The sequence below is a fragment of the Bubalus bubalis genome, chromosome 4 (genome assembly GCF_019923935.1).
Source record: "Bubalus bubalis isolate 160015118507 breed Murrah chromosome 4, NDDB_SH_1, whole genome shotgun sequence".
In the NCBI taxonomy this organism is placed as follows: domain Eukaryota; kingdom Metazoa; phylum Chordata; class Mammalia; order Artiodactyla; family Bovidae; genus Bubalus; species Bubalus bubalis.
The window spans coordinates 38,009,183-38,034,029 of record NC_059160.1 but is presented as its reverse complement, the minus strand read 5'-3'; the positions used below and the strand labels follow the sequence as shown (position 1 = coordinate 38,034,029).

Sequence of the window (24,847 nt, the reverse complement as noted above, 5' to 3'; positions counted from 1 at the left end):
GAAGCACAGATGAAATGAAGAGAGAAATATCTTCAGGAAAGCAATGCCATGCACCAAGCATTAAGGAAAGACAGACTTTTAAGACTGTCCAACAGACAGGATGGGCTTCCCTGATGGCTCAGACTATAAAGAATTCACCTGTAATGTGGGAGACCTGGGTTCGATCCCCAGGTTGGGAAGATCCCCTGGAGAAGGGCATGGCAACCTACTCTAGTATTCTTGCCTGGAGAATCCCATGGACATGAGAGCCTGGCAGGTTGCAGTCCATATGGTTACAAAGAGCTGGACATGACTGGGCGACTAAGCACAGCACAACAGACGGGATGCCCTCATCCCTGATCCACTATGAGTTTTAAAAGAATATGCCTTACATAAGGTTTTCAGCTGCTGATAAATGAGCTTCATATATGAATTTGAAGAAGTAGATCTAAAATAATTAAAAACATACTTTCATTTCTCAAAAGTGCAGGTAGAGAGAAATGCAATCCAATTCGATTCCACAGATACCTTCTGAAGACCTTCTCTGGGCTCACAGCAGTGCTAAGCACATTGGGAAGATAAGCAGAACACAAACAAGAGATCGATAGACTTTATTTTCCTTTTTTAGCTGATAGACAATTATACTAATTAAATGCTTTCCTCTTGGGAGCATAAAAATGTCTGGCAGTTTTAACAGAGCTGCTGATGGGAAGGATTAATACCCTCTCTAATAAACAGATAAAAGAATGAGATCTTTAAAATCTAGTAAGCTGTTGGAGAAAGCTAATTTTTAAAAAAATTCAGGAAACTGAAGGAAATTGGCTGAACTTTAAAGGGGAAAGTCTCCATTGGTATCAACACTGGACAAAGGAAAATGCTAAATTACCAGTGTGTGTTGGGGAGGTGGGGGCGGGAACTTTCTAAATTATAAGAGCAGATAAAGAATAGAATGAAGTCTATTTATATCAATCTATTTTTTTCTTCTTTCATAGAAAGAAGAGTAAAGAGATATATGGAAGAAGACTAGCTAGCAAAGGATTCATAGAACAAAACTGAACTTCTAAATTGCAAAACAACAATAATAAAATATTATTAGTCCAGTTTATTTCACACTTTTCAAAGAATAGGGTACACATTCAAGCCTTATTTTGTTAATTTTTATAAATAGAAAAAAGATGGTAAAATGTTAATATCAATTTTATTGATATGTGGAAATATTCCATTTTCCTTCACTAATTATTATACAAATGCAGAAACTGAGAGAAGAAAAGTTATGAAAAATTATTGACTCATAATACTTTCTGTTTTGCACAAGGCATTCTCAGAGTTATTAATAAGTACACACATTCTTTTTTTTTTTTTTTAAGCATCACACCACAATAAGAAAGAAGGGTAAAAGCAGCAAGCAATGATGTGTTCCTACCTGATGTCTTGTTCAGAGACATAAAAGATTCTGTTACGTTCTGCTTGTTAGTTAAATGTCCTCATAAATAAAGGCACAACTCTCAAATAAGAGTTATAAATGTTTACAGTAATATTTTTAGTTTCTTTGGTAGTATTTAAAGAAGTTTGTTACTCAATGGAGATGAGATCGCTAATAGAGATAAGTAGTGCCGAAATTGCCAAGAAAAATTAAAAGACAAAAAGGTAAAATGTGGTGATAATTATAAAGGCAAAACATGCTCTGTCTTAACATGTATAAGAGTTTAACTTCATAAACATTTCTTCTTAAGATCATGTCATAAGAACCAGGCAGAACTGTACTTCACAGAGAAGAGACCTACAATATGGCAAAAAAAAAATTGGTTTCCTCCTTCCCAACGAGTGGCCATCAGACACTACTCGGCACTGATAAATAATAAAGAAGTCGCTCCTCTGAGCAACAGTATTTTACAAAAGACCCCAACCACCCCTTGGAAAGGAATTGACCAAGATCTCTGAGACGCCTGACAACCCCAGAACTTTCCCTACTCAATAGAAGGGTCGTGCGTCACCCTAGAGATACCACACGGATCCAAGAGCGATGGCCAGTTCCTAGATTCTTTTAACAAATATGAGAAGCATCATAAGACCAGTGACTACTTCTCGCTCTTTTAAGAACAGAACCTTAGTGTAGGGAACGGAGGTAAACTGCTGGCTGCACCGACATTTCTTTAAGCCCAAGAAGTGTCGGCTGAGGAGGAAAGACATCTTCAGGAAGGAGCTAAAAGGAAACCCACAATTTGAACTCGAGAGTTTATTTTCCGCCTATCTCTGGAATTCTGCCCCGTTTGCGTCCCAGAGCGGTGCAAACGAACACGTGCAGCCGGTGCCCGGCTCACACCGGCTGGGTGGCCGGCAGGCTGGGGCCGGAGAAGTGGAGGCCCCCGGCGCGGGGGTCTGCGCCTCGCCGGGACCGCCCAGGACGCACGTCAAGGCGCCTTAACCACCATGGACAGCTCACTGGCTTCCCTTGGCCTGCGCGGAGCCGCTCGCGAGCTCCGCGGGAGCCACTGGAGAGGTTGCTTTCTACATGCTGGAGAGATGCCATGTGTTTCACGGTCTACACTCCCCGCGATCGCCAACTGCGACCACCGATCAACTATATATAGACAGAGTGGGCTTCAAGAATCAATAACCTGTCTCTTTGCCCTCACATCAGGCCTTTTAAGGTGCCACCGGATACTAAGAATCCGACGGAGAAACTTGGCAGAGAACTTTGTTCCACGTCCCTTCGTTTCCTCCCCCGGGCCCGCGCCGTCCCTCTCCCCGCCTTGGCTTTGCCGATCATGTTAAATGAAATAAAGCAGACGGGCTCCCCGGCTCCGGGCGCGCGGAGCCGGACGGACGCTAGGGAGGCGGGCCCGAGGACAGCGAGTCCCGGGGGCTCCAGAAGGAGGGGTCGAGCCTGCACACCCCTCTGGGGACTGGCCTTGGACGCGGACGGGCCGGGGGTGGAGTATAGCCGCCCCACCCTTTGTCCCCCCACCCCCACTGGGAACTTACTGCCACTGTCCGCCAGGGTCTGATGTCAAGTTTGAGTCATTGATTGCCCAGGAGGGAGAAGGGAGGGGACAGCCTGCTAGGGGGCGTTTCGCTGGTGCCTCCGACCCTGTGCTCGGGACACACTGTTCCCGACGCTTTCTTTTTTCCCCGGCGGCAGGAAGCAGGGCCCGTCTGGGAGGAGGGACCGTCTCTATAACGCGTGCGAAGCCACGCAGTCAACCCAGAGGGGTGGGAGCGCGAAGGCCTGGGTGCTACCGCCGCGGACAGAAGGATTCTGTGCGGCCATCGAAGTCCAGATGCTGAGGGAGAGACGCCTGAAAACCCATCGAACGTAGCTACACCCGCCGGGGGGCTCCCAGGCCTCTAAACTTTCCATCAGGTCTACGGTCCCTGGGTACCGTATACGCAAGGGTGACCTAAGTCTGCAGTGGCAGGTGGGGGCTGATAAAAATCGTCCTGTCGTGAAACTCTTCTTCCAAGACCCGAGACTCCAACCACAAGGCGACATAGGTTTCCCCTTCCTGCACCCAGAGCACAACAATCAGGCCTAAAAACCCGGGAGAGGAAGCGCGCAGGTTTCAAGTCTGCCTTATTTCTGACAGGAATCCCAGTAAGAGGAGGGAGTGTACAAAGACGTAATCACGAGCTCAAGCGAAATAAGCACAGCACCCCCTCGAAGGGTCGGAGGCCAGATACCATTTCTGCCCGTGCGGAAATGCCCAGCACCATTCGGTGCTGCCTTGGGGAGAGCCTGAGAGCTGGCCCAGTATGCAGGGGCAGGGGGCGGTGTTAGGAATGTGAACTGCTTCCGAAGTCCCGGCGACTCCAGACAGCAGGGCTCAGATGGTAAGAAAAGATGACTTTGCTCACAGAGGAGCTGGGTCCGGGCCAGGAAGACTGTGTGGCAGGCCCGAGATCAGTTTCAGATGGAGAGGTTGTCACCTGAGCCAGGTGGGACTCGGAACTCTCCTTGTGGTGTCCAAGTCCAGAGCTGCCTGCTTCTGGGAGACAGAGCTGGGCCCAGCCAGGGGCATTTAGTGAGCATCAGTCCAAGAGAGCAGGACTCTCGCACTACACAACCATTTTCTCTCTCCCCGTCTCTCTCTCTTTCTCTCTCCCACACAGTCTCCATCCCTAGCTGGAAGACTCTTTCTCATTCATGTTTTGATGGTCATGGGTTTGGGAGGTTGCACCAGTACTTGACCTTGGAGAACTTGTCAGAGAACCCCTTTCTTACAGACCTGCTCATCTCACATTGGCTTGCGCCCTCTGGGAAAACTGCCTTACCCTTGAGCTTTCTGGTCCTGTCTGGGGAAAGCTGAACATTGCCCAAAAAGTAGGGAAAGACCAGGAAGGTGTGAGACCCACTTTGCCACTAAGAGAAACCCATCAGCTTGATGGTGTCTAGGCACTTCTCTCTGAGGCAGCCCTCTCCCTGCCATCAGCCAGTCCTGTTCTTATAAAGACAGCCTAGTTTGAGTCCTATCCTCATCTATAAGGAGATTTAGTAATAAAACACACCCTTTCCTGCCCCTTTTGGGGATTTAAAGGCATTACTTTAAACTTTCCTCTAGGTTCTTGCTACCTAGAGGTCAGATCTCAAATCCTAATCCAGGCCATAGTTCAAAGTGATTTGAACCATGCTCTAGTGTGATCAAATGATAATTTTACTTGAGCTAATTATGCAAACTTCTTTATGCAAACAAAGAGAGAAAAGAAAGGATGCATTGTGTTGTTCAGTTTCATAGGATTTGAGAGATATAACTTGGAAATTGGCAAATGTTACATTTGCATGTTTATTAGTGATAAGAAGGGAATTTCTGAGCCCAGGTGCACTTTTAAAGAGTTTAAGCTACCTTTTTTTCATTTGAATGTTTATTTGTTTGCTTGTTTGAACCTGGGAGGAAAAATGGAAGAAAGATAAGGAAGCTAAACATAAATGCTAGAGGTTTTTTCCCCCTAAATTGCAAGAGAAGATATCTCTAGAGATAGACATCAACTGGTTATGTAAACATGAATTTAAGAGAAAAGAACACCTAGAAATTTAGAACATCTCTTTTTAAAATTGGGATATTATGTTGCCATTGGAGATGGGAAGATGGAAGTCTGGGGCTTGCTCATGGGCTAGGCATTCATGTAGGTGTAGGTCTCACAAGCTAAACTGTCTTCACATGGCAAGGCTTCAGATTAAAGTCTGGACTTCAAATCCTCCTTTGCTAAGGTGCATTTATGTGATACAAGGCCTAAGCAAACATTCAGGCTCTGTTGGCACATCTTCTATTCCTAAGCCTTAAAAAAAAAAAAAAAAAAAAAAAAAAAAACAGCCAGTAGTGTGGAGTCATCTCATTTCAGTCATGTGTCTTCAGCATTACCATAAAGGTTATTCAATTATATTGGGAACTAGATTATGATGTCAGAAAAATATCCTTCTCAGAAAGGTATATATTGAGGGTATATTTGAAGAGAATCTCAACTCTGAGTGATACACAGGGCTGCTTTAGAAGACGGACCTGCTTTCTAATAATTGCCTTGAGTGAGAACAGAAGTCTCCTTACAGGAAATTTTTAATTCATTTAAGACTTAATTTTACTTTTTTGAAGAACAAAACAAAAAAATTATTTCTGGAAGAGACTGCTGCAAAGATCTCCTTGGCCAGAGAAGCAGAGAAGACTGTAAATCAAGGAAAAGGTAAAGTAATAAATTATGAGGAAAGCTTTGGTATTTCAAGTATATAAAGACTATTTATTTTTCCTGTGTCTATATTTTCTTTTTTTGTAGAGGAGAGGAAATTCTAAAAATATTTGATAGATGTTTTGCCATTAACACCAGAAAAGTGTTGGGGGTGGGGGGAGAGGGAGGGAGGTCAATTTTGTTTAATTAGTAGAAAAAGCAACATAAATCAAAGCAGTCTATTGAAGCCAGTCTTTAATTTATAATGTTATGAGAATATAATGAATTTATTTACAGCATAAGTGATTTAATATTTTCAATCTGATTTTTGTTTTAACCTTTTATTGGGAGAGGGTTGACTTTTTAAAGCCTGGATAGTTTGAAACTTGGCTAAGCACCTCTGGGTTTTTTATTGTGGAAGCAAATATTATCATTTTAATGTTAAACAACTTGCAAGTATTAAATAGCTCATTTGTGATTTACTTTTTTACAGATTCCCCCCCCTTCAGATCTAACGATTACATTAAGGCTTCTGCGTCCTTTTTGAAAGAATTTATTATAAATCAGAAAGTGTTAGATGTTCAAAGATTAACATTTCTGAGTGCTGATACTTCATCTTTTCATGCCTTGCAAACAGGTCTAACATTTAGAAATTCTTAAACGTTCAAGGGAAGTTGTGGAAATTCCCAGTTTTTTTTTTTTAAGCTGGAGGAAGCCAAGTTGTTTTTTTTTTTTTTTTTTAAGTGTGAAGCTTAAAGCAATCAAATGAGGGAGATAGCAGCTTCTGAGAAGGGGTGACACCCACCCAACTTAAGTAGCAAATGTTTGATAAAGCTAGTTAGCTGGCAGCTGATGGTGGGGAAACGGAGCAGAGATTAAAGAGGGTCAGTGAGAGGGCGCTATTTCACCCAAACTTGGTGAAATTTGTGGAGCATCAGCCAGAAAGCCAGGCTTGATAAAGGTCAGGCTCAAATCATCTCACATCTCTAAGTCACACTAGCCTTCTACAGAGTATTAAAACCTACCAGTGGGATTGTCTGTCTCGAAGACAAACATCTCTTGAATGGTTCCCAACCACTCGGGTTCATTTCCGAAAGATAGAACTGAGTCCGTTGGGCGGGCGTTCACATCCGCTGCAAGCCCTCCCTAGATGATACTGCCCGGTAATTCAGAGCAGTCCTTCTTCCCCGCCCAACAGTTTAAGGAAGAACCCCCTGCTTTCCCTTCGCTTTTCCGAGGCATAGCGGCTTAGAGCAATAGTCCCGCTGCTTCTGCGGGCTGAAGCGACACGGATAGACATACTAGAATATGTAACAGGGGACGCGGGAGGGGGGTGCGGGGGACAGTAGGTTATCGGCAGGGAAAGGGTGGGTTCTACTCCTGACGCTCGTGTGCGCTCCGCAGGAGTGTCGGTCCCCCTCCGCAATTCAAAACGGGGTCTCCATCCTGTGAGCGGGCTTGCTTGGACGGGCTCCAGAAGTCCTCAGCTGTACTGAGACACTTATAAATGCCATCTCGACCTGAAGTCTGAAACCATTTTTACCATTCTAAGCGAAGGATTCCCCCATCCTTAGCCAAGGCTCCCCACTCAGCTTCTTCCAGGAAAGGACGGGGGAGGAGGGTTCCCACCGCTCTTCCCGAGCCCCCCAGGCGGGCTTAGGGCTCCTGTAAGGCACTGGCCCGAGGCCCGCGACCTCCCCGCCGAGGATGCCGGGCGCCCCGGCTCTCCGCCCCGGCTCCTCGGCCTCTTCCTTGCCGACCGCCCCCGGCGGCCTGGGCGCCCGCGCGTCCCGCGGGACTCGGCTGCAGCTGCGCGCCGGGGGTCGTGGCTGCCCCCGGGAGGTCCGCACGCCCTCAGGACTTGCGCTGGCTGATCCGCCGAGGAGTCCCGGGCCGGAGGGACCGGGCGGGAACGTGCGGATTCGCCCCCGGTCCCGGGACAGCGCGGCGGGGCCAGCGCTCCGGGGTGGGGCTCGGCCGAGCTCGGGGCAGCGCCGGGGGCGGCGGGGCTGGGGTAGGAGAGGGGCTCCGGGCCGCCGGCGGGACGTTCCCAGCTCTGGGCTCCCCTCGGCTCGCTCGGGCCCAGCTGGGCCCGCTCGGGTCGCCGCCCCCGCCCCCCGCGCGCCCGCGCCCTCTCTCGGCCCGCGCGCGTTCCTAGGGCGCCACCTCTTTGCGACTTGCTCACTTCTCCGGCAGGTTTCCCTGAGAGCGTGTGAACATTGCCCAGCTCGGCTTTCAACTCGCTTCCAACCTGCACCGCCCGGCCAGCATGCCTCCCCGGCCGTGAAGCGGGGCCGCCGCCGCCCCTCTGCGCCGCTGGTAACCCGCCCTCGCCGCCACCTGGCCCTCCTGATAGACGACACACGCACTTAAAACTTGTTCTCAGGGTGTGTGGAGTCAACTTTCCGGAAGCAACCAGCCCACCAGAGGAGGTAGACAGACAGCTAGGTATATATATATGCGGGTCTCGCTACAAGTGGCTCTGGAACAAGCCGGCCTAGTTCGCAAAGAAGCGGACTTCGGAGCGGGAAACTTCCTTCTGTTTTTTAGAAAGGAGTTAGCCCTGCTCCCCGAACCCCGGATACTGCCGGCCAGATTAATTAGACATTGCTATGGGAGACGTGTAAACACGTTGCTCATCATTGATACGTATATAAAACCATTTCATTGCGGTTATTATTTCGGAGGAGGCGCCTCTGATTTTTTCTTTTCTTCCCCTTTTTTCGGTCCCTTTTTTGCCTGTGTGGTGTGGAAAAAACACAGTTGGAGTAGCTGATTCCTAAATAAGTAAGTGCCGGGAGACTCCAGTGAAAGTTTTTTTTGTGTGTGTGTGTGTTTTTTTTTTTTTTTTTCTTTGCAACTTGGGAGATGCCCTTGAAGTGGAAGAAGCTCTCTAAGAGCAGGCTGAAGGGGGGCAGCGGGGTTGTGCGGGGAGATGGAGGTGCCAGACTGACACTTTGGGCCCCTTTCCTCTCCGTTGCAGGTCCCCAGAGCGAGAGGATACGATGCTGTGGAGGCTAGTTCAGCAATGGAGCGTCGCGGTGTTCCTGCTGAGCTACTCGGTGCCCTCCTGCGGGCGCTCGGTGGAGGAGCTCGGCCGCCGACTGTAAGTGCCCGATCCTCCCCAGGGCGCCGGGTGAGGGCTGGGGAGGCCAAAGGGAGAGGTCACCAGGCTGGGGCGCTGCCGAGGGCCCTCCGCGGTCATGATGCTCTTCGCCCGGCTTATAGAGCGGCAAGATCCGCTACCTGCCCGGACCTGAGCCCGGGTCCTCAAAGCCGGCGGGAGAACAGGGTAAAACTTCAGCGGGAGACAGGCAAAAGACAACTTTCATGTGTTTCCATGAGAGGGTGCGATTTACTGATTCCCCTCTAGCAAAATCTCTTCTACTGAGAGAAAAGGGTTATTTTCAGAACCTGGGAAGATTCTGAAACCCTGAGGACTGCAAAAAGCTTAAGAACTCGCAGGAAGCTGAGGTATCCAGGCGGCATACGTCTGTGTGTGTGCACTTGTATACGTACACACTGAATGTGGGTGGCAGGTTTTGTGTGAAAAGCAAAAACTTTACATCTAATTTTATTATGAATGACATAATTTTAAGCATATAAAACGGACCACATTACATAATGTAGGCATATTATATAATGAAGTAGTAACAACTTTGCAATGGCACAACTCCAACATCGGTATTGATACGGTTTAAGAACGCTAGAGTGCTCGGTTCCAAAATGAGTATTAGGCGTGGAAGCTTTTTCCCCCCCTTGGAATTATTGCTAACAGCTCTTCAATCTGCAGTCAAATATTTGCATTGTAGACGGAAAATCTGTTATCTTGGCATTCTCATTTGGTGATTCTTTAAGGATAATTTTGACTTTAATCATACATCAAAGCTCACCAGAGAAATAGCACCATGTTGTGTGACTGAAAATTTGGAAAAGTGGGAAAGTAACACTAGCTTCATAATCCGTTGGGCCCAGCAGTTTATGAATGTATGTAATACCATCTTTGGGTGATCTTTAAGCTGTACTCTCAGTGTCCAGGATGGGAAAACCAGAAAGTTTGAGAACTGAGACGAGTTTGCCTCTGGTGAAGGAATTAAGGGGAACTTTTACAGTAACAATAAAAATAGCAATATCTAATATTTACAATCAGGTTCCTGGTGCTTCCTTGTAAATTCCCAAGGGTGTACCAAAAGGCAACTTTTTATATGTGCCCTTGGTCTATTATTATTAAAGCAGAAAATCCTTAAATGAAATTATCTTAGACATGTCTGAACCTTGGCACCGAAATGAAAATCTATTATGAATCTCCTAAGGCAAATTGTGTAGAACGTTGTACTGAAGATAAAGCTGCATTGTATTCTTCAAATCAAGATATTGCTGATGTATTTCTGGAAATTGTCTTCAGATTATTTGCTCATTTTGAGACTCATATTTAATTCAGTTATGTAAAATCCATATATAAATATAAATGAAGCCTAAAATTTTAAAAGCACTCTTAAATACTGTATTTATTTGGCCAAGAAATACTGTCTTGGAACAGAGCCAATTTTTTTTTTCTTTACAGTTGCTTAAGAAATACCTGTTTTCTCTTTTGAGAAACAGTAAATCGACCATGATTAAATCTACAGTTATGGCATTAAAATGGTGCTAAGTTAGTTCTAGAGGCTATTTTTAACTCTTTCCTTGTTGCACCTTGCAAAATACACATCAGAAACCACTTAGCAGCCAGAGTCTCTGTTATAGTTTTGTTTGTGGGTGAAATATAATATTGCAGTTAAACACTCACACTCAGCACATGGTTATAAAACTACCACAAAACATTCTTATAGTTAATGGCTAATAGATCATCACATTACAGCCATGGTTTTTCATGGAGGCTGAAATCATCAGCAGATAAACATGTTTCATCAAATTATTACAGCCAAATGGAGTTCTTTAAAAAAAAAACAAGTCATTTATTTTTGCATTATTGCCAAGTAACAGTACGTTTTTGTGTGCTAGACAAAACATTAGTCTGCTATTACAATAAATCAGCATAGTATCTTAAAAGAAATTTTTAACATATAATCAAATCATATTACCCCCCAATTACTTTTCACACCAAGTATTAGGAAAACTGCTTTAGACGTTTGCTAAAAAAGGGCTAACTTTTAAAGGAGAGGAAACTACTACAACAGTAACAATTCCCAGGCCATGGCAATATAAGTTGTGAATCTTCTGGACCTGTGAGTCTAAAAGGACTTTACTCAGTGAGGCTGTGTTAGTTCCTCAGTCGTGTCCGACTCTTTGCGATCCCATGGACTATAGTCCACCGGGCTCCTCTGTCCATGGGATTTCCTAGGCATGAATACTGGAGTAGGTTGCCAGGTTGAAGATCTCCAGGGGATCTTCCCAACCCAGTGATCAAACCTGGTTCTCCTGGATTGCAGGTGGATTCTTTACCATCTGAGCCACTAGTTGGAGACCTATGGACATTCTTGTCCAGATGAACAGGGCTTTTGGCAGGTGACAGTCTCTGTGTTTTAGTTAGAGAACCCCAGCAGATTCAGAAACCTAAAACATACTGACTGATGTGCTTAGGAGCCAGACTGGGTCTCTTCCACTTAATGAAAAGCATAACTTCTGACTGAGTCATTTGGGTTGGAAGGGACTTCTGATGAGTCATCTTAACTCTAACACCCTGACCCTGACTCTTCCATGGACCACAGAACTTTTCTTCTCAAACCCAGACTCCTTCCTCTTAGGAGCCTAGCATCAGCATGAGCATGCTGCCTCTTCCTGTGCTGAAAAAAGGAATTCCCGTCACTCCAGCTATTCCCTGTGTTCCTTGAGAGCTCCTTAGAAATTTAATCTTCTTCCCCAAAAACTCCCTAGAGAGTGATTTTTAAAGACAGAAAAGCTATATTTTGACTGAATTTAGAGGTTAAGCATTTCCTTCACATTTTTTCATTTTTTAAAATAATAATCAAAGGAAACTGTGAACGCAGGACACTTGTTTTTCCATGTTGGGGATGTAATAAATACCATGTGGACCACTGTGCTATATAATGTGTACAGATATACAAAGTAACAGACTATTATTGACGCCATATTTACAACTTAAGTACTTCAGAATTATCTAAAGTGAAAGCCTCCCTCTTGGAAGGAATTGCCCACCACCTGTGTACATCTAGTTTGTACATGCTAGTCATTTACTTTTGGCTCAGTTAATGTCTTATTTGGAAAATAAATAGAACACTCCATGGACCTGATTCCTTGTTGACAGTATAGATACTATGCTATTCCTGATCCTCTAATGTAGTTGCTCAACCAGAAAGTTATTCTTCACAATATTTTGAATGCAGAAGTCTTTGAACTAGTAAGTAAATTATGCTACAGCATTTCAGATTTGGCATTTAAGAAAATCTGTATTTTCTACTATATTAATAATTACCCACCAAAGGCAGAATGAAGCTTTGTACCTCAGCAAGAGATGTACTATTTTAAACTAGACAAAGTTGTACCATATTGTAGGCTTTTTGTAAAACAGAAGGATAGAATGCTCACTCCATTTCCCATGAGAACCATCCTGGGAAAGTGAAGTGCCCGAGCTAGGAAGGCACTGTGACTCACACGACAGGCTAGCCAGGATGACAGGCATATGTGCCAGTCAGAGGAGGCATGAGCAACGGAGAATTGATTAGAACAGACCAACTATTAAAAGTCTGGCTTCAAGGTAAGCTAGAATGGGCTGTGTTATACATTTGGAGAGCAATACAGATGAGTGGCTATCTGCCAGGAATTGAGAATGTAATAAAAGCTCCAGATAGTAAAAATGATCACGTGTAAGAACTTCTTTTTAACTTGACATTTTGCTAAGAGATACTTATGAAAGTGTAATACTTATGAAACATGTAAGTGTATTGGTCCTGTTCTTTAAAACCATTATTAGACTATATAAATCTATTGTAGCAAAGCCTCCATGTAGGTCACTAAAAGTTTCCAGGATACTAACTATTGCCACAAAGTAAGTGAATTTTAATCTGGTCACATGTGGCACCTTCCAAAAGGAAGAGAGACTCCTTCATGCCTCATTTAAACCAGGTTCCTGTTAAATTCCTTTCCATTAAGTCATGTCTTTTTTGCACAAGCTACATGGCTTAAAGTCAGTGCATACAACTAAAATGCTGAAAGAGAGCTGGTATTCTGGCTATAACGTCTGAGAAATAATGACAGCTTCCGTGGTTTCCTCTTCTTGGATTGACAATATAACTAGACAGTCTGTTGTTCCCTCAGTGATAATCCAGACTCTAGAAATCCTGGTTCTTTATTTTGGTGATGAAAATGTACTTAAGACAACAAGCTCAGTCTTCTAGGAAGTGTATAAATTGCTGTCTATTTGCCCATTGCCATGGTTCCTAACACAGACTCTTTATTCTATGCCCTTCCCTTCTAGTTTCCTCAATATACACGTCAGTAAGAGAAAGGGTTGGGGAAGTTGGAAAACAATCTTGGTTTTAGAATCAGAAGACATCATCTTTGGAGTGCCCTGGTTCTGCCTGTTATCATGTGAAGTGAAGTGAGGTCGCTCAGTCGTGTCTGATTCTTTGCAATCCCATGGACACCAGGCTCCGTCCATGGGATTTCCTAGGCAAGAGTACTGGAGTGGGTTGCCATTTCCCTTCTCCAGGGAATCTTCCCGACCCAGGGATCGAACCCAGGTCTCCCGCATTGTAGACAGATGCTTTACCATCTGAGCCACCAGGGAAGTAGCAAGTGTGAAGCCTTTAATCTCTGAACTTCACTTTCCCCATATGTAAAATGAAGAGTTTTGTTTATTCTCATATTTCTCTGAAGAGTTAAATAAGTTGTATCAATGAAAGTAATAAGAGACCAGATAAATCTATCATTGTGTTGGGGAGGGAAAATACACAGGATCCAGCCCTGTGAAATGCCTTCAGAAACTTTTGAAAATGAGCCACTTTGGAGGGCTATTTCAATGGTAGAAATTCAAGTTATATAAAGTGTGGTTGTAGCAGATATAATATGACTGCTTCATGTATGTAATCCTTAAATTTGGTTAATACATACAGAATAATAAAAGAATACATGAATGGACGTTTAAGCAAGAGTCAGGGTGTCATCTAAAAAGACTGATAGAAAATTATTCTTTTCACTCTATTTTCATTAGAGTGTTGTTTAATAGAAAAACCACTTCATATTTTTGCCCAGAGATATTTCTAGGACAAAGAACAAATAGAAAAGGGAATTTCTTAATTAAGCCCTAAGGATAATACATTTGAAATTCTAAATTAAAAAGAAAAATGATGCACAGAGGAAATAGAATGATCTCACTTAAACACACAAAGACAGCCATTTTAAAGAGACCACCCACTACTTTACAGAAAAATATGCATGCTCTGACGGTTGGCCTTCATATATAGGTTCTTGGTAGCCTATAGTCTAATATCAATCATGTCCAAATTTAGTGTGTTAGTCAGGTGGTTTCCTAGACAGACTTCACAGCTCACTTCATCCTTCAGACTTTGTTTGCTTTTACTAGTAGAGCTTGCTGTTCTTTGAGATTCAATATTATTATTATTTTCTTAAGTGGGGATCAGTGTGTGTGCATGTATGCCTGCTCGTGCACATGTATGCACACTCGCTCATGCACACGTATGCCTGGAATGAGTACTTCGGGGAAATCAGCCACCTTTTTGTTTCCCAGACTAGGACACTTTATTTCCCCAGTTCAGTTCAGTTGCTCAGTCGTGTCCGACTCTTTGCGACCCCATGAATCGCAGCACGCCAGGCCTCCCTGTCCATCACCAACTCCCGGAGTTCACTCAGACTCACATCCATCGAGTCGGTGATGCCATCCAGCCATCTCATCCTCTGTCGTCCCCTTCTCCTCCTGCCCCCAATCCCTCCCAGCATCAGAGTCTTTTCCAATGAGTCAACTCTTTGCATGAGGTGGCCAAAGTACTAGAGTTTCAGCTTTAGCATCATTCCTTCCAAAGAAATCCCAGGGCTGATCTTCAGAATGGACGAGTTGGATCTCCTTGCAGTCCAAGGGACTCTCAAGAGTCTTCTCCAACACCACAGTTCAAAAACATCAATTCTTCGGTACTCAGCCTTCTTCACAGTCCAACTCTCACATCCATACATGACCACTGGAAAAACCATAGCATAGCAACACAGCTCCAAAAACCATGAAAAGAAGCTCAGTGGTTTCTGTCCATATTTTTGAAACAATGATGCTTAATATTTTAAATTGAGAAGAGAGTATAGACATTGTAGAATCTGATCTTTTTAAAAAGATGGGGCCGCAGGGGCCCAAGAATGTTCATGTTCGCAGCAAGGTGACTGACCTGGGGAGCAGCACAGCTGGGACTTAGGCTGAAGCCTCCTAAAGGCGGGCTCTTCTCTTCCCATCTCTCCCTTCCCTGCTCAGCCAGCTTGCAGCCCTCTAGCTTGGCTTGTGGGACCAACTAGACCATTCAAAGGCCTTCCCCACGTCTTTGTGGTCTCGGTCAGATATTAAACTGTCACTGTCTTCTTCCTCTCCTGCTCTTTTCTCTTTACAGCAAAAGGGCTGTGTCTGAGCACCAGCTCCTCCATGACAAGGGGAAGTCCATCCAAGACTTAAGGCGTCGGTTCTTCCTCCACCATCTGATCGCGGAAATTCACACAGCCGAAATCAGAGCTACCTCGGAGGTGTCCCCCAATTCCAAGCCTGCTCCCAACACCAAGAACCACCCCGTCCGATTTGGGTCTGATGATGAGGGCAAATACCTGACTCAGGAAACTAACAAGGTGGAGACATACAAAGAGCAGCCACTGAAGACGCCTGGCAAGAAAAAGAAAAGCAAGCCTGGAAAACGCAAGGAGCAGGAAAAGAAGAAACGGCGAACTCGGTCGGCCTGGCTGACCTCGGGCGTGGCTGGGACTGGGCTGGAAGAGGACTACCTATCTGACATCTCCGCAACATCGCTGGAGCTCAACTCACGGTAACCAGCTTCCCGGCCCCTAGCCCCTCCTCGGTGTCCCAAGTACAGTGTGGAGACTCCATTCTACCCTGACTTGCACAGACCTAGAATCTCCTATCTGTGCCTCGGTCCATCACGCGCTTTAAAAAGCTTACAAAACCAAGATGGCTCAGAATATTGCCTGCCTTAAGGCAATGTCCTCTAAGCCCCTCAACACACAAGGGGTTTAATCACTTGCTTCTTTCTCCACCAGCAAACCCCAATACCAATCCTTTAATACTCTACTAACAACTTTTATCTTTTTCCTCAAGCTTTAGAAGCTTGTGCACTTTAACCATTTGTTAGAGAACTGTATTTATTTACCCCACTCTTATACTAAGTCGAACTTTATGATTATTTTTCTTTTTTTCTTTCTTTTTTTTTCCCTTCAAGGGGGGGAAAAAAAAAGAAAGGCTTTGATATGATCTACAAACACTACAGAAAAATATCCTACCATGAACAAATAAACTTATTTAATTAAAAATTAAATTTATTTTCATGTGATTAAATTTAAATTTTTACACACAGACTTTGAATTTACTTAATTGAATTTAACTCTGTTTTCTACCAGTTCATGAAACAAAAATTATGATTTCTGAAAATTTCTAAGTAAAGATTGGGAAGGACATAAGTTTTTCTCAGGTACCTATTTGTCCACTGACAAGTTGAGATACTTTCTATAGGGTTTTGTAGTAGGAATAATAAAACCACATCTATGAGGCTTGTTTATCCTTAGCTCGCAGCTGTTCACATTCACAAACTTTGGAGCCAGAAACCCTTAAGTTCAAGTCTTGGGTCTGAATTTATTGACATTCACAACCTTAGTCTTTCAAGACAGATTTCCTCTTCTGTAAAATGAAGATGGTACTTGTGCCAACCTCAATGGGTCAGGTGAAGATTAAATGAGATTACATGGGTTAAATGCCTGTCATAGAGTAAATGCTCAGTAAATCGCAGCTCATTATTGTTTACGTGCTTTGAGATTTCATTCTGGCTCTATCATCCATTCATCCATCTCTCTATCTAAGTATGTGTGTTTCTGTGAGGCAAAAAGGGGGTAAGTATTCATCTCGGTTTAGAATACGATTTGAAAACCAAAGCCTTCCACAGGAAAAGCAGCTGAGCAGACCTGGCAACGGGGAGTGTCTGAGCGCCACACTCAGAACTGGCTTCACTTCCTTTCTTGACACTTAGGCCAGCACTGTGCTGGTGCTGCTCTTTACCTCTGCATTTCTGCTGATGGGATCTTTTCGTTTTTTACTTTCCAGTACAGCCCTCTGTGGGGTTTAAAAGAAAGGGGGAAACAACACAAGGATGCATTCTATGCAGCTAACGATCTTGCTATTTAAGGAGTCCCCTGTCCCTTCTCCAGTCCTTTCCTCTGACTGGTAAAGACTGGATAACAGCGTGATGTTTCAAAGGGGATATGAGTTAAATTGCCAAAACCCATCCTTCAAAAGCATATAAAATGATAATGACATCGGCCAAGTAGTGCAGCTTTAGTAATCAATGGACAGTGGCACTAGAAGAGTCTTTAGCCCAGTGAGTGATCTATTCTGCAAATACCTAATGGATATATAAGGGATAACAAACTATAAATCTTGGCTTAATGCACACATTCAGTGTATTTTTAGATATGATCCTAATTGTACATATTTATAACTAATTCAAGGGCTTTATTGCCAAAATCTACTTTTATCCATTTTGTATATATACATAAACAGAAGTAGAAATATGTTTTAATTAATTTTATTCATTTAAAATTTGCAATGCGCTTAAGTATCTGGAGAATTGAAAGTCAGCCCTTGTCAGTTCATATCCCCAAACTGTCTCTAAGTTAAAGTAGATTTACTAAAAACTAGGCAGTGCCCAATCAAATCCACACCTATGACTGAAAGAAATAGAATACTTCTGCCTCTCCTTTCTGTTCCCTGGTTCTGAGAGATGTTCGTGGAAGGCACTTTATGTTTGGCAGCCAATGTTGGCATTCTCTCACCACAGTCCAACAGAGGTGTAGGCAAGAGTGGGGAAATTCAGGAGTGTACTGATGAGAACATGTGGGACCATGCAAATTTTGTCGTCCAAATAGAATCTTTTCAGAATAACCATTTTAAAGTTTTATAAGCAACTCACCTTTTATTAACATCCTCTCTTCAGTCTCCTTGCATTAATGCGATGAGCTCAGAGATCTAATGATACGGCAACCATGAACTTTATTACAATATGTAATCGTGGTGGTATTTCTTAAGAGAAACTATTGAGCCTACACTGTATGGATCCTCTTACATGAACCATTCAGTGGCAAATATACAGGTTTAAATTTTGGAAATTATATTTTAGAATTTTTGATGTTGCACGTGAGATGTCCAGATAGAGTGGGACTCATATAATTTACCTTGGTAAACACTGATGTAAAAAAAATGAAAGCTTTTAAGCACTCAGAAGAGCTCTAAAGTGTTGTCATGCTCATATGAGTAATACGCTTATACATACACTTTTAGGTCATGGTATATATTTTACCTGACTATCCCACTACATGCCTTTGTCCAAGGGAAATCAGAAGGAAGGATAACAAACAAACTGGCCGGCAGGGTGAAATATAATTAAAAGATCTTTTCCTTAGTCCTTTAATGTATTTCCTTTTTCTTTCTTTCTGAGGAATAAATTGTTCAAGAGGCTATTCATTCCCTCCTTGCTTGTGTTACTCTTAAATACAATTCACTAGATGCCATTTAGTACCAAAACATTTTACAATCAGTACAATACCCAAATGATTGAGTTTGACAGTTGCCTTTCAGACTTTATTCATAACATCCATCCATATCTGCCCACCATTTAAAAACTTTAATAGTAAACTATTTTTTTCCTCTGTTACTGTTTTCTCATTCCAAACAAAATTCTTGAAGAGGTCAATTCCTTAAGACGTTAAAACACTCTAAATGCTAAACTTGCTTTTCATTCTTCAAGCTGCACATACAATTCCTAAATTGTCAAGAGTTTGCTTGTGGGTGGGTCACACAATCATGCAGGTCTGACATGTAAAATTTTGGCTGTTAATGCAGTGATGCAGCCAACTGCTTCCATTCCGTAGCTGTTGTTCCTAGTTGTTCCATAGTTGGTTTCTTTGACACCAGTAGGTATTCCCTGAAATAGACCACACACAGAGAAGAAAAAAGCAGAGAGAGAAGCAGAGAAAAAGCCACTAGTCTTAAAATGGGCTTCCTTGGTGCCTTAGACAGTAAACAATCCGCCAGCAATGTAGGAGACCCGGGTTCAATCCCTGGGTCAGGAAGATCCCCTGGAGAAGGAGATGGCTTCTCCACTCCAGTGTTCTTGCCTGGAGAATTCCATGGACAGAGGAGCCTGGCAAGCTACAGTCCATGGGGTCACAAAGAAGTGCACACAACTGAACAACTAAGCACACACATCTGAAAATACTGTCATTATAGTGCTTAGAAGGGTTAGAAAACATGTCAGTCCCAAGTGGAAACTTATTCTGGGTAATAAAACAAACACAGTGATGTGAAATATTGCTATTTTGTACTTTTGAATTAATAGATTCCTATTCTCTAATTTAAAATAGGCTTTCCCAATTTCTAACGTAAGATCCAGTCAAAAAACTAGCAGCAATTCTATCTTAGTTTTGGCTTCAAAAACAAAAATCCAAAAATAATTTTATTCATTAGTATTTAAGAACAGCTGAAGAAGGACCGATATCCTCATCCTCAAATCATCAGCCAAACATACTTTAATTACTCATCCTTCTAACATTTACCCCAAATCACACACTCAACCCTCACAACAGCCCATTAATCTGAGTAAGAGATTGGCCAAATGAGAACCTGAAAAGAATAAGCAACCTTTGCATCACCTCTGTCGGGCATCCCTGGGGAATAAACTTCTAAGCAAGGTGTATTTAATGATGGATAACACAACCTGGCCTTATTCTGAATTCTCAGATGTATCCCTCCTCTTCCCAAACTTGCCAGTTAGCAGCTTTGGAAAATTCTCAAAGGGTCTCCTTTTCCTGACAGAGTATAATTAGAAATGCAGACCCATATTCCTTTCTGTATTACATTGATCATTAGATCAGATTAAAGAGCCTGCCTTTGGCAGAGGGTTCTGGAGAGTTGGGTAGATCCCACAGGCACCTTTTGGAAAGATATTTACAAGAAGTCCCCTGAATCAGTTTTCATTGTGTTTCTATGGTCCTTAATTTACATCTTTATTTTATGTCTCTTCATTTACAAGGAAAATTAACCTGTTTTCTCCTCTTTTTTTTTTTTTGCTTCTTTCTCTTTGCAGGAGGTATTGAATTTTTCAGCAGAGACCTTCAGAAGACGTATTGCAGGATTCTGTAATAATGAACATGTGGAAAGTATTAGAAATATTTATTGTCTGTAAATATTGTAAATGCATTGGAATAAAACTGTCTCCCCCATTGCTCTATGAAACTGCACATTGGTTATTGTGAATATTTTTTTTTTTGCCAAGGCTAATCCAATTATTATTATCACATTTACCATAATTTATTTTGTCAACTGATGTATTTATTTTGTAAATGTATCTTGGTGCTGCTGAATTTCTATATTTTTTGTAACATAATGCACTTTAGATATACATATCAAGTATGTTGATAAATGACACAATAAAGTGTCTTTATTTTGTGGTTGATCTTAATGAATGCCTAAATATAATTATCCAAACTGATTTTCCTCTGTGCATGTAAAAATAGCAGTATTTTAAATTTGTAAAGAATGTCTAATAAAATATAATCTAAATTACATCATGACTCAGAAGGTGAATTATATATATATGTATATATATCCTTTAAGATTTCTAGTAGAAGGAACATGATGTAATTTTTAACTGTATTTGAATATGGTCTTAAGTTTAATATGTCTATATTGGTACAAATTCCAACATTTTCACATTAGCTTTTAGTTTAAAACCACTTAAAATGTGGTTTTAATTATTTTGTCCAATATTTAAGTTCAATTCAGTGGAATGGCTGAGTTATCTAGGCATCATTTTATGAAGTACATCCAATTCAAAGTGAAGAGTGGAGAGGGCAGAGAAAAGTCAGGAGAAAAAAATTAAAGAAACTTAGTCCAGAGAGTTAGCCAGAGCTGAAAAACAGGGAGAGAGGAAGTCAAGAACTTTAAGGCCAGGGGTAATTTTACCCAATGTAAGGTTTAATTTGAGAGAGCTTGCCCTTATTGGTCAATAGTAAGAGCTGCTTGAGAATTCTACCTGGGTTAACCTTTCTACCAGTAAATGAAGAGAGACTCAGGTTTGGGAGATAGATACGTGGCAATTCAAAGAGCCTTCACTGGTGAAGATGTCTTTCCTGGGACATCCCACTTCCAGGGACCATGGTTGCAAACAGCACATATGTAATACCACATGCAATCCCCTTTCCATTTTGCATATCATCTTGGTTGTTTCTACTTCTATTTTCAAATGAAAACACAAATACATTCTTTCCATAGAATCTTTTTCTTTGCATCTGAGAACTAATCAGTGAAGAAACAACACAGCAAAACAGAAGGCCTATAGGAAGTCATTTGTTTAGGCTCAGTATCACGTTAAGAATCTGTTAGATGTTTGGGGGATACCCAGAAAGTTCTAAATGCCCCAAAGACACTCTCTCCAGTGGGTAGAGAATACATACATGTACATGAGATAACTAAAATGCTGTATTCAAGAAACTGAGATAATCCAAAATTCTAATAACTTTTAAAAACAGGGGGAAACCACATAGGGAGAGATTAGTCTGAGCTGGATATGAGTAGGATAATGTTTCTGGGAGGAATATTCTAACACTGAACTTATTCATAATTTCACTTGAGGCTCACAGCCTTCAAAACAGGACCCATCTTACTATTTTGGGTAAGAATGTTGAACCAAGGACTTCCCTGGTAGTCCAGTGGTTAAGACTTTGCCTTCCAATGCAAGGGATGCATGTTCGATACCTGACTGGTGAGCTAAAGTCCCACATTCCTCGTGGCCAAAATACCAAAACATAAAACAGAAGCAGTATTGTAACAAATTCAACAAAGAGTTTAAAAATGGTCCACATTCAAAATAAATCTTTAAAAATTATTTGAAAATTAAAAGAAGAATGCTGAACACATGTTAGTAAGCAAACAAGAGAGTCTGTGCTTATCTTCAATCATGAATTTGTTGGATATTTGTAAGGAATATGCAGATGTTAAGACCAATACACTAAACCTGTCTAAAGCAACTAGCTTGGAAAGTCTTAAAACCAGATATAATTAAACATTTTCAAAATTCTGTCTGAAACTCTAATAATTTTTTTTTTCATGGTAAAGACTGCTTTATTGGTGGCAGCTAATACAAGTCAATAAATATTGATCCCCAAAGAACCCGGTTATGTATCAGATTACTGGCCCACAGAGAGCCGAATGGAATTGAACCAACTGATTGCTGGGAGGATAAATTCAAGTCAATCCTGCTTCTTGGGAAATGAAGCCACAGCCAGTTCATACATGGCACATGCCGTTCCACCAACTGTGAGAATCATGGTGGCTCTATACAGGAGGGCATCAGCTATCCCACCCTTCAGATGCACTGGAATTCCATTATCCTCCTGAAACAGCTTTTGTTTCTCTGGAACCTTATTTTCAAACTGCCTGCGTGAAGCAGTACTTATGGTCCTCTTAGCAATCTGATGGAGAGCCAGAAGATTCCGTAGCATCTTGGCTCAGTTACTGCCCACCAACCGCGACAACTGACCACCAGCTGAAACTCTAAATCTTAAGACTGCACCAAATCCTTATGTTATTCACATGAAAAGTGTTTTTTAAACACTAATTTGGTAAATACCTGGACATTACAGCAGGGAAACATCAGATTCAAATCATATTTAAGCTTTTCTTCACAAATAGTCTATTCCTGAAAAATACAGGCAGAATCGATAGTTATCAGTTCTGACCAAAATATTATTAATGCATTTATTACCTTCAGTCATATCTTCGGTCTTCAGGCAGTGATAAGGAGTAAAATCACAGCATAAGTGGTGGAATTGGATGATGAAAGAAGCAAAAAAATTCCTTTGGTGGAAAAAAGTCATTTTTTGATATTGTTATTTCCTATGAAAGAAAAACTGAAATATATAATTTAGGATAATAAGTGTTTGAATGTAAATAAAGTCTTAGCAAATTATAGTCTAAGTGAACATGGTTCACGCTTGACCTAAGTAATGTTTTAAATGAAGGCTAGTTGGACTAAGTATTCAGAAATTAAAAAATGAAACCGAATTTACTAACTTGCTACTGCCTTCCTAAAATTTTATTCAGACAGAAATTTGATATTTAATTAGACTCCTAATACACATTTATGGACACTGGGGAGTCCAATTACAAAAGACAAGAGTGGAACTTATGTGTGACACATTTATGGACACTGGGGAGTCCAATTACAAAAGACAAGAGTGGAACTTATGTGTGAAGACCTTATTCCTTTCCTCTCTGTTTTCTTAGTCATTGTTGTAAAACAGGTGCAGAACTATATTAAGGGATGAACCCAAATCAGTGTGGACATTATTGGTTCTGAAAACATTATAAAATCATTATTGGTATCTCCCTTTCTTGTTACAAAAATTAGTTGGGAATGGAGGCAGCATCAATCTGTAAAATATAGAGAAATTGAAGCTTTTCTTAGGAGAAAGCATAATCACATACCTTGATGGTTAAGAGTTTAATTTTAACTTCCCATTACCTAACCTTAGCACCTATTGAGCAAAGTAGCTATTTAACTTTCTATAACTACCATACAAGGACAAAGTGAAGGAATCTTTTTAAAATTCAAAAAGTTCTTTAATATACCATGTATAGTGGACCCAACCAGAAGCACAAAGTTAATTATTACTTTAGTTTTATCTCATAGTCAAGTCATTTAAGGAAGTTCTGAAATACAGTTTAAAAAGATGCCCAAAGTGCTTAAAGAACAAAGCTAATGCCTTTTGTAAGAAATTCTGAAATACTTAGACCACCACAGGGCATTAACTTTAGGATAATTTAGAGCTTGATTCTAGAGTACCTTACAGTTTAACTGCTATTTTTCCCATTGGCCACAAAGTCCATGGGAAAACAGAACCAGCTGTGGACAGAGAAATATGTCGAAATTCGGAGGGTTCATCTTCTGTGGCATGCACTTTTATTGAGAGATCTAAGTGTTCCCAGGAAATATTCCCAGTAGACCCATCATTTCTTCCTTAAACAAAGGTTAAAAGACATTCCAAGCACAAATGTTGGCCACTTCCTTTTATTTAATAACCCAGAAGGTGTTAAGAGTAAGACTACTATCAAAGATTCTATTATACAGTTAGCAAAACATGACCACGTGCTAAATTCCTTTTAAGGACTCAACTGAACAACTCACAGGAGGTATTAAACATTGGTAGCTATGAAGATTCCAAAGGCTGAAAATATTACTTCTGTGAATTATATTATTATGTGTCAATCCTTTAAGAGAAGCACTATTCCTTCAAAGTTGCCAGTGTTACTTCACTATTATTTTGTGAACTTCTTGAGGACAGGAACCCTGTCTTAGTCAATATACACTGATGTACTACATTAGTACACTGCCTTAGCACACAGCAGGTGCTCAAGAAACACTCCTTGAACAGAATGTAAAAGTTCTTTCAGTTTTAGGATGAATAGACTAAAAAGCAGAGTTAAGCAAAAAAGTCTGCTGGAGGCAGGAGATAAATCAAAGTTTTGAGTATTTCAGGTTCCTGTGCCATGCCATTCTCTCATTTCAATAGCAAGAAGCTCAGAGAATGACTAACTGCTCCAAGTTATCAACTATTCACCAGAGTGTGCTTTGTTTTTCAGCTTCTGCCTTAATAGGAAAATTTCCAGCCTTGAAAGTACAAGAAGCAAGGGTTTGTGTTGAGTATGCAGCAACCTCCCAGAGGGAGGGAGGAGAATTTAAAATATCAGGTATTTGTCCCATGAATACACTGCACAGAAGTTACCCACAGGGCCCAGTCGTGCACAAAGAGGCCCACTGCTGTGTTGTCAGAAGATTAATGGACACAGTTCCCAACTAGAGCTACACAGCATCAGGATGAAAACATTCACATCTCTGTGTAAGTTCCTGATACATGCACATTTACCAGGGCAAAGCACAAGGGACATGTTTTCAAACTGCTTTTTAATTAAGCTTCAAAACATCTT

At 41.8% G+C, this 24,847-nt stretch overlaps 3 protein-coding genes across 10 annotated transcripts; 2 read left to right on the top strand and 1 right to left on the bottom strand.

Annotated features, from left to right (window-relative positions):
• Positions 1-5,416: 5,416 nt before the first annotated feature.
• On the top strand, positions 5,417-20,427 carry PTHLH (parathyroid hormone like hormone). Of its 8 annotated transcripts, none has more exons than XM_006079531.4 (6): positions 5,427-5,652; positions 7,831-8,066; positions 8,398-8,421; positions 8,618-8,740; positions 15,201-15,623; positions 19,947-20,427. In XM_006079531.4, the coding sequence occupies exons 4-6, from the start codon at positions 8,640-8,642 to the stop codon at positions 19,954-19,956; spliced, it is 534 nt and encodes a 177-aa protein (XP_006079593.1). In that variant the 5' UTR covers positions 5,427-5,652; positions 7,831-8,066; positions 8,398-8,421; positions 8,618-8,639; the 3' UTR covers positions 19,957-20,427.
• On the top strand, positions 7,342-8,007 carry LOC112584383 (collagen alpha-1(I) chain). Its single transcript, XM_025282495.1, has one exon. The coding sequence runs from the start codon at positions 7,342-7,344 to the stop codon at positions 8,005-8,007; it is 666 nt and encodes a 221-aa protein (XP_025138280.1).
• Positions 20,428-21,956: 1,529 nt separating the features above from the next.
• Positions 21,957-22,401, bottom strand: LOC102395196 (cytochrome c oxidase subunit 7A2, mitochondrial-like). The gene has a single exon (XM_044941288.1). The coding sequence runs from the start codon at positions 22,360-22,362 to the stop codon at positions 22,111-22,113; it is 252 nt and encodes an 83-aa protein (XP_044797223.1). The 5' UTR covers positions 22,363-22,401; the 3' UTR covers positions 21,957-22,110.
• Between the last annotated feature and the right edge of the window lie 2,446 nt (positions 22,402-24,847).